At 32.5% G+C, this 13,179-nt stretch overlaps 1 protein-coding gene across 1 annotated transcript in view; it reads right to left on the minus strand.

Moving 5' to 3' along the window:
• Positions 1-13,179, minus strand: part of LOC118190625 (glycine receptor subunit alpha-2-like) — a 100,320-nt gene that overhangs the window by 14,054 nt on the left and 73,087 nt on the right. The window contains exons 6-7 of the mRNA XM_035361374.2: positions 5,757-5,839; positions 38-172 (exon numbers count right to left, since the gene is read on the minus strand). Of these exons, the coding sequence (XP_035217265.1) occupies positions 38-172; positions 5,757-5,839 (218 nt within the window). The remainder of the gene's footprint in view (positions 1-37; positions 173-5,756; positions 5,840-13,179) is intronic.

Consider the following 13,179-nt stretch of genomic DNA (forward strand, 5'->3'; position numbering starts at 1 on the left):
TTTGACCGCTAAATAAATTTAAAAATAACTATTTTACCTGTAGAATACGTCTGAGTACAATCTTTTCGATCTGTTTTGATAAGATCTAACTGTGGCAATTCGATATCTTCGCTTACTTGTAGTGGAACATCCGGCTGCCAGTCGAAAATTAAGTCATCAGTAGTATGTGACACTAAAATAATATATCACAACAAAGTAAGTAATAATCACTTGCATCATTGAATAATAAAATCGCTTACATAAATTTATTATTGTAAGTGATTAAAGAAAATATACTTACATGAAGGAATAATTAATAACTTTTAGCATAATTTCTTAAAATAAAAGTTCTCATTTAGTCTGCGATGAAATTTGTTAATTTATTGGAATCAATAACAAACTAAGAAAACGCATCACTTAGTATAAGCATTGGAAAAAAAATGAATATTGATGTTAGCTACTGGTTCTTTGATGTCTCTTAGAATAATCGCTCCAGATAAGCAGGATAAAATTGATAATTTATTATAAAAATTAACGACATTTGGCAAAATAAATAACTGTAAATAGCTCAAGGAGAACGCGGACATTAAGGAGTTCCTTCTTAGTACGCTAGAAATATCGACAACTCCCAAAAAAGAGTAAACTGTAATTCGTATTTCAGCTAACTCTCTTTAACCATTAACTTTCATAGCTGATTAACAACTAACTTGTTCCAGTTGTCGTTTCGTATTTATACAGTACAGCACAAGATTCTGGACGCTTCGAAAATGCGTTTTTCAAAATTTTTTAGAAAGTCGCCAAGTTGGCGAAAAATCACCAAATGTCTCCAAGGCCCGACAGGAGCGTATTTGTCCATATTTAGAGTTCTAGTTGAGCTATTTTTACATTTCAAACTTATTAAGACTCAGAATTGAAAGATCTGCAATTCTATATAAAAATAAACACTTCATACAAATCACGTAGTGATAAATTCAATTACATACAAATTAAATCCGAAAATTATTGCCCTAAAAGCAACAAATAAGTAAATAAAACAATACATTACATTACAACGATACACAAAAGCAACGATGCAAGCAAATGATTTTTAATAATGACAGAAATTTTCAGCAAAATTTATATTATTTACCCCCAAAGTTTAAAATCTAGCTACCTCGCAAAATGGACGGCTGGTCTATATTTGGTTGAGACAAATATGCCGAAGTTATAAATGATCTTTGTTTTGCGTTCAGTGGATTTTTTAGGAAACTGATATTTTTAGCGAAAGGAAATTATATTCCCTGTTCGATGATATAACTGTTAAAATCTACATTTCATCATTAATACTATTATTAGTGCCTAATAAAGAAACCTCTATGGAGACCTTTCGTTCTTTATAAAAATTAATTAAATTTTCCTTCTTCCAGCATGTCTGTAACAGTAGCATAATCGACGCGTATTGGAGAGTTCCAGGTTCGAGTCCTGGCGAGGGTATTGCAAATTTTTTATATCTCCTGGTTCAAAAATACCTAAAGATACTACAGTGGCACCCGAACTGAAAAGGAGGTGGACAATAAATAGTCACCACCGCGATTTGGGTATTGGGTTCCTTATTCCCCAGTCACCTTTTAACCCTTTGCGGCACAGTGTGTCCGCTCTGGACACACCTAAAAATTTCCTTCTGTACGCACAGAAAAATTGAATGAAAAAGGGTTTATAGGTTACTCTGAGCCTTCTTTATGTATAGTAGATGGCAGCTCAACACAAACCAGTCCTTATATTTTAGCCATGTTTAATTTTTAAAGACCCTCATTTTTCAAATAAATCTTCCAGATATTTTTTACGGTATAAAAGGAATTATTTGAAAAGAACGTTCTCGGTTATTTTTTTGGCTGTATGCTAATCTCCTTATTCTATATTAGTTTTAAATTTTTACCTTGAAATCTTGCCTAAAATCAAACGGCGAACCCTAGGTGTGCCCAGACCGTGCTCACCGATAATCTAGGACAATTGAGAGTCTGTATTCTTAGTTTCTCCGCATCTCATCGGTCAGTTCATTCACAACAATGCTCGTTTCAGCACTCTTTTCGAAGCTCTATTCAATCAGCGTGCCATTTTGGGCACATCCACAGAATTAAAATGATAAGTGCTATCTTCACAAAATTTTACTTGTGTACTCCTCTAGGCCTAATTAGACTGCCTACCTTTCTTTTTTATCAAAACTCCGACTTTAAAAGGTAGGGTACCGGAAAGGTTTAAAAGGGGGGGATTATATAAGGTAATTTTACGCCCATCCAGAATGGCTTTGTGATGTAACCAAAGCAGACTCGGCGCGTATTCGAGAGGGCCAGATTTGAGTCTCAACGAGGGCAATGCTGATTTTTGATGTCTCCTGCTTCAAAATAATTGAATGAACTCTACGTGTTTAAAAATAAATAAATGAAAGCGTGCTTCGTAAGGTGGAAAAAATTGCATAAAACATATACATATATCAGAATGGCCATACATATATCAGAATCTATAGGACTGTTTAAAATTTTTACGGAGACTTCATAATATAGTATCTCTATGTAGCACTGATCGTACAGTGGTTAGGAGTACTAACTCTAACTAACTGCCTTATCGACAGGACCGAGCTCGAATCCCATGGGCAAACATACTTAAATGTTTGTAAATGTAGTGTTTTGTAGCATGGGGGCACATAAAATACACAACAAGCTGAAAGTCCTTTTGAGTGGTCTGGTTAGAGGAAGGGGTGAAGGAGGAGGATCCAGAAATTTAAGGGATACGCGCCGACTAGGCTCAGTGACATAGCGAAGATCTTAATTTTCATCACAGAATAGCGGCTCGAGGAGCCAGGCCAACGCTCGCAGATTCGGGAGTTTAAATTCCTTGAATTCGTCACCAAAGAGCTCTTTTATGATGAGTTAAATATTTCAATTTCATTCATTTTCGAGGGAGTCGAGGTTTGGACATCGTGAAGCGAGGTTGTTTCAAGACAGCGTAGCCGAATACCTCAGTGAGTTCGAAATTATCGTCTGCACGTTCAACGAGCCGACTTTTCCAAGACCGTATGTCCACCGGGAATACTGGAGGTAGCATTGTTCTGCTTGGAGTATTTTGTGCTATGAGATTTAGCAGGGACGAAGCTTTCAGAATATGTTGTTGTTTTAGCACAGTGTAGCTGTTGTTTTAGCACATTTGTAACCATTTAGAAGTATTATCGGATTAAGTGTTATCCACATACCAGATTGATGTTATCTTAATTTCTTACATTTATACCTTTATTAAAATTCTCGCTTTTGTTTTATAACTTGAGTTTGGAGTTATTTCAACCCTGAAATACAACAGAGGTTTTGGGTAGCGTGTTCGACCACTACACCACACTACAAATGACTTTTGGTCCTAATGTAAAAATAATACTAAAAAGAATTTAAAATAATATAAATTAGTCAAATATGATAAATTTAGTCTTTATTTACATAGTACAAAATATTTGAAGGAAGAAAAACAGTTTCAAACATTTTCAATTATTTTAGAAATTACCATGTATAATATCGTATAATATCTAGCTCGACAAAGGAGTTGGTGTAAGAAATACGATGTCGAGCCACACTCGACATAGGAGTCCTAAGGGTTCCATTGTTTAAATTTCAGTTTTTCTTTTAATGAATTCTCAATTTATGTCATTATTATTTATTTAACTTGTTCATATCCATTGTTGGGCCCACCATCGGCCGTGCGGTAAAGTCGCTAAACAGTGGTAGTTCGGTCCGAGGTTCGAATCCCGCGAACGGGTTGGCTGCATGGGCGTTTTTGTGGTTTTTCCCATGTGTAACGTGTATACGAGCCAGTTTCCCTTAGAAAGCCCTCCACGAAGGCATCCCTCCCCTTAGGCAGATAGCCCTCGAGGCTTTGCCATAATCACATACACACATTTCTATTGTTAGGCGCTTTCCTACTTTTGGACTTACACTATAATTCTTTGGAGTTCACAGTATCTTTTTTTGCATGCTCTCAGTTCATATTCACCAAGCCCTAGCTTGTAATATGCTTCTGTCTTATCTAGTTTCTTTCTTTGTAACAGTTTTCAAACATGGGAATTTTAAGCAAAGCATTTGGAAAGGTTGCGCTAAATGTTTTTACGTTACTCATAATTTATACTTTGATAAACACAGTAACTACAATCTGACTTAAACTTTGGAATCCTATCCACAGATTACCAAGATACTAAACAAATCAATCAGTCAAACATGGGAAAACATCAACGACTTAAGTTAAAAAATTAATGCACATGCATTCATGGGCTATGTTCGCAAAACTGCCAATTGTCAGTTTTTATTCAGTAAATACATTATATTAAAATATACGCATTTTATGATGCATTAAAGTTTTTCTAAAGTAGCAAAATGTTGCACCAGTAAATGATGAAATCGCAAAAAATTGGCATTGACATAAATTTTTATAGCATAGGTTTGTAAAAAGTAGCAAATTTGAGAAAAATCCCAAAAACTGGTAGCCAAGGCTGCATGGACGTTTCGGGATTTTTCCCGCGGATAATGTGGATACGAGCCACTTTCTTTTAGAAAGTCCTTCTTGAAGGCATTTTCCCCTCTAGCAGATAGCCCTCGCATGCTTTGCCATAATCGAATAAAGCAAAGCAAAACTGTTAGGTATCTATTTGAAAGGTTAAAAAAACCTGTTCCAAGCACAAATTCTCTCTTTCAGACTAACTAGTAACTTCTACCGCGTTAACCATTATGCTCTGATAATGTTGGATTCAGTTCCAACAAAACAGCAGTCAGAGATAAAAGCTTTGTTTATTTTTGCTCATTCTTACTTTGAACTTCTTCATTACTTTTACTAGTAGACCGTATAAATTTATTTTCTTCAAGTATTATATTATTGGAAAAAATTGATGGTGAAATTTCTTTTGCAACTGGTGTGACATATGCACCCCCTAGGACTGTGCTTAATGAGAACTACCTGTTTGTTCAGGGACAGAATGGACAACAGACCGTTTGAAGGCAGGTGCAGCGGAAACCTCCCTTGTGTGGTTTTCGGACATAAGGGATTAATTAATTTCTTTCCAAGTTTTAACAAAACGAGGAGAGAGAGATTTGTGTAAAAAGCTTTTGATGCTGTAAACGAGAAAAAGCAGACGCATCCTAGCGTCGTAGCCGCGTCAGCGACTTTTGTATGAGTTATGGCTGTGATGGTCCTTATTTTAATATTTAATCAAGAATTAAGTTTTTTAAATAAATATTTTAAAAGACAACCGGTCTTTTCTTTCACCAAACACCCGTTCTGACGTTACACTGGATAGCAATTTTGGGTCTTCATATTATTCCCATAATGTAGTTCTAAATTCTCCAATCAGACATTTTAAAATAATAAAAAACAATTGAAATCTGAATATTTAGTCCAAAACGTCATGACTTCGGAAAATAAATTAAGAATAAACTGCTAATTGAAGCTGACGATGAAAAATATGCGAAAATAATAACCAAACCCGTTTAACAATGAGAAGTGTGGAATATATATATAAAGAATACTAGATAGTACTAAAAGTTTTATGTCATAATATAATATTTTTTCTTCCACACTGCTTAAAAATCTCATAAAGTTAGAGATTTTATGAGTTTTATCAGCTCTTTTCTCAATGTACGTTACTGTTTTGTAAGATTAACGATGCACAACAAAGAAGTATAAATGAATACAAATCTTAATGAAAAATCTTAGCGAAGTTTAACATATCAGGTACTTCATTTAAAGATATGAAACTAGATAAAACTTACGACTTTCCATTTCCAAAGAACAATGCTGTGTGTCGTGTGGATATGTGGCGAAGTTCATTGCACATGAGAGTATTAAAGTTAGCCTAGGGACAGAAAATTGGATTTAAATATAGTGGCATAATCATATTTTCATAATGTGCAGTAAATTGATAGAGGAATTGACATATTTGGGATGAATTTATCAAATAAAATGTGGCAATGAATAATTATAATATTATGTTTAATGTTCCTACATTTTATTTTTAATATTCCTACAAGTAATTCCTACAATCAGGCCTTTCTCAAGACTGAGTTTTCTCAAGACAAGTCCTAGCTCAAGAATTTAGATCTTCACAGAAGAAAGTAGTATAAAAAACGTATATTGTGTAATCAGAGTATTAAAGTTATTAAAGTACGTCTTCAAGGTAGTATCATTTTTGTCTTAACCCTAAGTCAATTATCAACAGTTTAACGGATAACAGCAGTCTGACTGCGTACAGCAAGAAATGTTGTATTTAAATCTCAATAAGGACCAAATCTTTAAAAATGTATTTCTGATAAAGAAAATTAACCGAAAAGTTCAAGAATTTAGAACGTAAAGTTCAAGAATCAAGAATTTAGAATTTAGAAAAAGTAGAACAAAAGCAGTTACGTAAATGGAATGAAAGCATAGAAATTTAAATATTTTTAAAAAACATGCCAATAGAGATTTAAAAAAAGTATTATTTAAGAGGAAAGAATTAGCACACACTCAGTAAATTAACATTTCAAAGCTTGAAAAATTTTTGCACAATTCATGAATTTTAATTTAATTTGAAGAAGCCAACCGAATAACGCCATATTGAATCATGTCAAGATTGAGCTTATAATTCACTCATGCATTAACTTAGAGGTAATTAACCGACGAGTCACACTTCGGGGGAGGAGAAAAGAGAAATGAAAGAGAAAAGGTTTTTCTTTGAAAATTTCATTAGAATAAATGTGATTAAAAAATTTGAACGAATCAAATTACTTCACGATTTTAGTACACTCTTCAATTTTGCCTGGTTTAGAATTGTAATTTAGCAAACAGTTCGAAGGAAATATTCAAGTTTACTTAAAGAAATGCATTTATTTTTTTTTCCCAATTAACTTCATTTGAAAATCGCCTTATCCATCACCAACAGAATAAAAATAACAGAAAGATCATTCTCATTTTCTAAAATTGTATTGTCAAGCATTGTTTATTCAATAAAATATATAATGAACACAAGTAAAATAAAACTCTTATCTTATTAAACTAATAAACCTGATTATATTTTGCAGCTCAACTTTTTTCCATTGTCATGAAACAATATTCGAAAATCATTAAAACAAATAGCGTTGTTTAAATGAAACAGGATACTCTTATGCTTGCCTCTAGAAATAAAAAGCGTGTTGTGTATACAAAGACTTGCATGCAAAACAATCAACGAAAGCTTGAAAGTACTTTGAAAAAAGAAAATGCAAAATCAAAAACACTATCTGTTATGTTTAACATTCAATTATATTTTGTATAATTAAATGCAAGAAGAGTATATGTTTATTAAATTAAAATAAGCATTTTAAAATGACGTAAGGAAGACAAAAGTTTCAGAAATACAGAAAATGTAGAACTTCAAGGAATTGAAATACTCATATAAATTTTTTATATTGAAATAAATAATATGGCTTGTAGTACCGAAACTTAATAAAGAGAGAAATAGACTTGAGGTACACTGGTTTCACCCAAACTCTGCAGAGTTCCAGATGACTTCAGGGTATAACAATGCGCACCTTTCGGGAACAAGAAAGGAAGTCAAAAGTGATATTCTTATTTTTTAAGTTCTCGCAATTTTTAGTCTCCGACAGGATTATTACTATGCAATTCTCAAAACTTGAAGTCCTTAATTTACATATTCATTGTAGTGCTTTTTTTCTTTTTTTACATCGATGTTTTGAGTATCTTTAATGTTAATTTATTTTGAAATAAAATATAGTCGTAAAAATATCTGTAAAAGAATGGTGCCATAAATAATGTAACACAAAATTATCGGAAAAATACAATTTTTTATCTCTTTCAACTTACTGCGCAAACCTACAAAATTTATTTACAACTGATAATATTATTTATTACACAAATATTGAACACAGAAAATGTCGGCATAAACTTCAATAACACAAATATGGTTTATCATAATCTAAGCGGTTTTTGGAATTAATTTTCTTTAAAATCTTAAAGAAAAAGCTCGCTTCATTGCAAAATCTATTCCTGAAATTTTAATAGCTGCATTTTCGTACTTTACCCTGTTTGGTACTTTTCCGTTTCGCCGGCGCAAATCTCGCCAAGCATACTTTGTTCGCGACAACATACAGTCAGTATACACATAAAAAATGTTAACAAAAGTTAGTTCTCAGAATTTTTTATTTTGAAGGCATAAACATTTTAATATGCTTTAAAATTTTGTAAAAAGCCAATAAATAAAGACAATAAATTTGTAAAAAGACATTAATTCAAGAATTTACTATGCTATCATGGTTCAACATCCTGATTCGCCGGTTCGTATCACGCAATCCCAAGTGATCTCATCACACGTAAACTACGCTACAAAAATATAATTCTCTCAGTAACTATCTACATTAATTTCAAGTGAAATCTTAATTTGGAATACAAGTTTAAATGCAAGAATTATTTCAATTCGTACGAATAGCTTACTCAAAAATTATGTAAAACCGCATATTTATATAATATAATGCTTTACTTCGTTAGTGCATTCTAATTAGAATTGATGAATATAACCCTTGATTTTGCCTTTTCTATACTTTCGCCTTCGGGTGAGCGGTGTGTTTGCATCCTAATTGACATTGTAATTGCATGCCAGTATTGAAAGAAACAATCAATTTGGTAAGAAACGGCTGCGACTTGTTTTGAAAATGAGGCGTAAAAGGTTACCATCGAGTATATTCCGTTTGGCATCAGGTGTACCATTATTGGCGAGTATCGTTTGCGCCGGCAAAACGGAAAAGTACCTTATATTTTTATGCTTTACTAACACATACTCATACCAGAAAAATAGTGAAATATTTTTGTTAGTTAGAGAAATCCTTAATATAAATTTAATACCGGCTTTTGGGATGCAGATACCAGGCATAATTACTTAAATTTTGGCCTTAAAAATTTTGAACAAATTATATTTGCTGAGAATGTTGTATTCGACTACTGAACAAGTTAATTTAGTTTCACTTTACTTATTTAAAGTTTTTCATGATAAATATTCTTCCAGGATAAAATATAAATATATTAAAAGAATTAATAATGGCAGTAAATAAAGTGTTGCTGGTACCTGATTTCTACCGAGATGTAATATGCAACGCAGTACATTAAAAAGTTTGTTGTCGTCGCGTCTAGCTTGCAAAAGTACAAGCTACCGACTATCATCGGTATACAACCGACTATCATCAGTTGTATACCGGCTATCATCATGTAGCGGTACAGAGACAAAAATGCATAGGTGACTCCTGAAGACAAAATATAATGCATGAAAATTCAAGTTTTTCTTATACACTAGAAGACTATATACAAAATGTTTACAACCATTTGCTTTGCAAAAAATGAGTGATGAGGATAAAGTCAAAATCATGCTGTATACACAGATTCCGTTGAGATCTTGAACAAAGCAGATGTGAAAGTATATTTAAGGCTTTATGTAGGAACATTTTGGTTATCGCTGAGCATGAAAGCCTTAAATGAGCGCAGATGGCGGTCCTCTTGAAGAATCTCTTAGGTGAAAGTTTCAAATTGTTTCATTATATTACACTTTCGTGCTTCCTGATAGAAGCGTTCATTGAATTTTATAGAAATTTCGCCAACTGTTCAATCTTAAGGTCGTCGTGAATACATTTGTTACATACATAGAAACGGGCATTTGTAATGATGTGAAGGTATCTGCTTTGCACCACTTGAAGCTTTTTAAGATTCTTATCGGAGATAGTTGTCTATGCTGGCCAAGAGTACGTCATGACTGGTCTGATAACGAAGAAATAAATAAGTCTCTTCTTGTTTAGATCCAGTGAAGAGTATTTCCCAATAATTGGGTACAAGCATTCGATAATTTTAATAATTTTAAGTTCCCCGTCATGCACGTTATTAACATGATGTGTGCAATAATAAAACACCAAGATATTTGGTCGGGAAATTCACCGGAAGAGTTTCGTTGAATAAAGCAAGTTGTTTTTTGATCGAAGCGTTCCTTTTGCGTTTCAGAATGATCAAGCGTTTTGACTTTGGGGCATTAATTTGGATTTTCCACTGTGCACAGCTTATTCACAAAGCCGTTTCTGCTGCTCTTTGCTCCGGTTGGTTAAAACAGGAAACGTAGGGTTACACGATCTTGTGCTTGGCGACTTTTGGTTCATCGCCTTTACAATATGTATCTGAGCTTCGTGTACCAAAAAGTGCACACAACCCACCGGAGGAACCGCAGCTCAGTGGTAATGAGCGCGGAAATATTTCTCAGACCTTCTAGGTCTCTGGTTCTATCCCCGCTCGTAGATTTCATAAACTCTGCTCTGCACAGATATGTTTTTATTTTAACTTTATTGAATGACTTTGTCATTATTTGTCTTTTTGCCTTCGGGTGCAGTGTTAAAAATTAAACGCTTTTATTTTCTCTATTTTTGTTAATGTTAATTTTTCTTATTTTTATTTACTAGTTTGTACTCTTTGTAGTAGGTACAAGAAGCAAGATTACTATCCAAGATCCCGAAAAGCGTTTCAATAGAAATAGCGCATAATGGAATGAAATATAATTTTAGTTATACTTACTCATAATTTAGGCAAAAAGAATAGGTATCGACGCAGTTAAATGTTTACTGAATGTTTTCATTTGGTTAATTTTTTAATATTCCTTTATTTGTATAAATTAATGCGCTATAGAAATTTACACAACAGACTCTTTTAACAGAAATGACGAAAAAGTGCATATGCTATCTTCATATAAACACCTTTTTCTTATAAAACAATTACGTACTTTTAAAGGTTTAAATTCAAATACAAATAAACTATTAATAAAATCAGTAGGTTATTTAAAATATATTATTCCTCTAAGCTTTCATTCATAAACTAAAAAAATATCGAATGAAATAAACCCTGTTTCCGTTTGTTTGGCGTTAATTACCACTCCTACAGGGCGATAACTCTCCATTACAAATATGACCGCCAAACAGATTGTTGAAATTATTTCTTTTTCCCTCCGATGGATTCAGTTTTTCTTTTATTTTTTATCGTCTGTCGCCGACTAGGTCACGTGACTGGCGGCAGAGAAGGAATGTAATACTCTTTTAGTTAGCTTGAGGGCGACGCCTTGAAATGATCTGATCTTGGTGGCATAGCGGTAATTGTTCTTGATAAACGAATATTGGCCCTATGATGGGAAAATTTATAATATATGTATGATTGTGCTTTCAATAATGTAAATAATGTACATAAGCTCTTCATTAAATGTTTTGTTTTTATATAAAAAAAAAATAGAATCGTGAATTCGTGAGCATAAACGTGACAATTTTTTTATACACATGTTTTTGGTGCCGAAACCCGGGACCTTTAGATACTTTAAAATCGAAACTGAATATAGTTGAATATAGTTCTATGCTGGAATAATGGAAGGATACCTGAAAATATCAGGTAAGCCATTTTCTTTCATTCTTGAAGTATTCAACCTTGAAAAATAATGATTGAGTTGAATAAAAGTATTGAATATTTATGTTGTTTTATTGAAATATTACTTGAAAGAATAATATTTCATTGATGCTTAAAAAAATAATTTATCTTAATCGAAGGAAATTTGTGGACTATAAATATATTGTTTTTAAAGGAAGTGCTTAAAATATTGAAATACTGTACTTTAATTTTTGTTACAATTATTTGTTGAATTTTATAAGGTTATATTCCATTACTTGAAATATGGAAAATATAGACAAATTAAAGTCGAAAAGAGCTGCTATCAGATCTGCAATCACTAAACAAATAAATAAAGCAGAAGATTTGCTGGTAGCAGCGATTGAAAGAACTGACACAGAATCCTTGTTAGAGTGCCAGGATATTTTGTCAGAAAAAGAAAATTCTTTAAATGAAATTGATAAAGAGATAGATAAATTGATTGAAGATAAAGCTGAATATGAAAAAGAATTAAAATCGGTTGAAGAATACTCTCATAAAATTTTGAGTATGAAATCCAAAATTAAGAATAGGTTAAGAAAATGTAAAGCAGATACCGAAGTTAACGTAGTTCAAAATGTACCTGTAACTCCTGTAATCGAAAGTAAATTTGTTGCGGCAGTTAAGTTGCCGAAATTAAATATTGAAAAATTCTCTGGTGATCCCAGCACTTATTTAGAATTTATTAACTGTTTCAAGAATGCTGTGGATAACAATGACTCTTTGTCAAAAATAAGTAAATTTCAATACCTGAAATCTCTTTTGACAGGTACTGCATATAATGTTGTATCAGGGTTTGATCTCACTGATAAAAATTATGATGAATGCCTAAAATTGTTAAACGAAAGATATGGTAGGCGTGATACAATCATAAACTGTCATATAAATAAAATTTTGAACTTAGAGCCAGTAAAATCATCAAATAATATAAAGGGACTTAGAAATCTGTATGATAAATGTGAAATACATATCAGAAATCTCAAGTCAATGGGGGTAACAACAGGTTCATACGGGCATCTACTTTTGCCTATACTGTTAAAATTGTTACCAGAAAACATGGTTCTAGAATTTCATAAGAAAAATAATACAGAAAATGAGTATAAGGTCAATGACCTATTGGAATTTATAAGAGAAGATTTACGTGCCCGTGAGGCCACAATATTAGTAAATAATTCTTCTAGTAATAAAATACATGACACTTACACTAATTTTAATTCCAAACAAAAATATAATCAGAACTTTTCTTCTACGAAAAGTGTTCCTTCGGCTGCTGCCTTGAACACTTCTATAAAAATATTTTGTGTATTTTGTGACTCTTCGGATCATACCAGCTTGGGTTGTAAAAGGTATACAGACCAAGAGAAACGTTTTAAATTGAAGAAGGGAGGACGCTGTTACAAGTGTTTCTTAAAATCACACCTGTCTTCTAACTGTAAAAGTAAATTAACCCCATGTTCGAAATGTGGTAATAAATTTCACAATGAGTTGTTCTGTAATAAATCAGAAAAACATGAAAGTCCTGAAAATATTAACGCAGATAAATCCACAACCTTAGTATCTTGCGTTTCTGAACAGAAAAATAAAACTATTTCTACATTACTACAAACTTGTATTGTATGTGTCTCTGGTGGTGAAAACAGAATCCATGCTAGGGTTTTGTGTGATAGTGGTTCAGAAAAATGCTTTATAAAAGAAAATTTAGTAAGAAAACTGAATTTAAAGCCTATTAGA

This window comes from Stegodyphus dumicola, chromosome 10, assembly GCF_044657685.1.
Source record: "Stegodyphus dumicola isolate Sdum_Otavi_A_Nest chromosome 10, ASM4465768v1".
NCBI lineage: Eukaryota > Metazoa > Arthropoda > Arachnida > Araneae > Eresidae > Stegodyphus > Stegodyphus dumicola.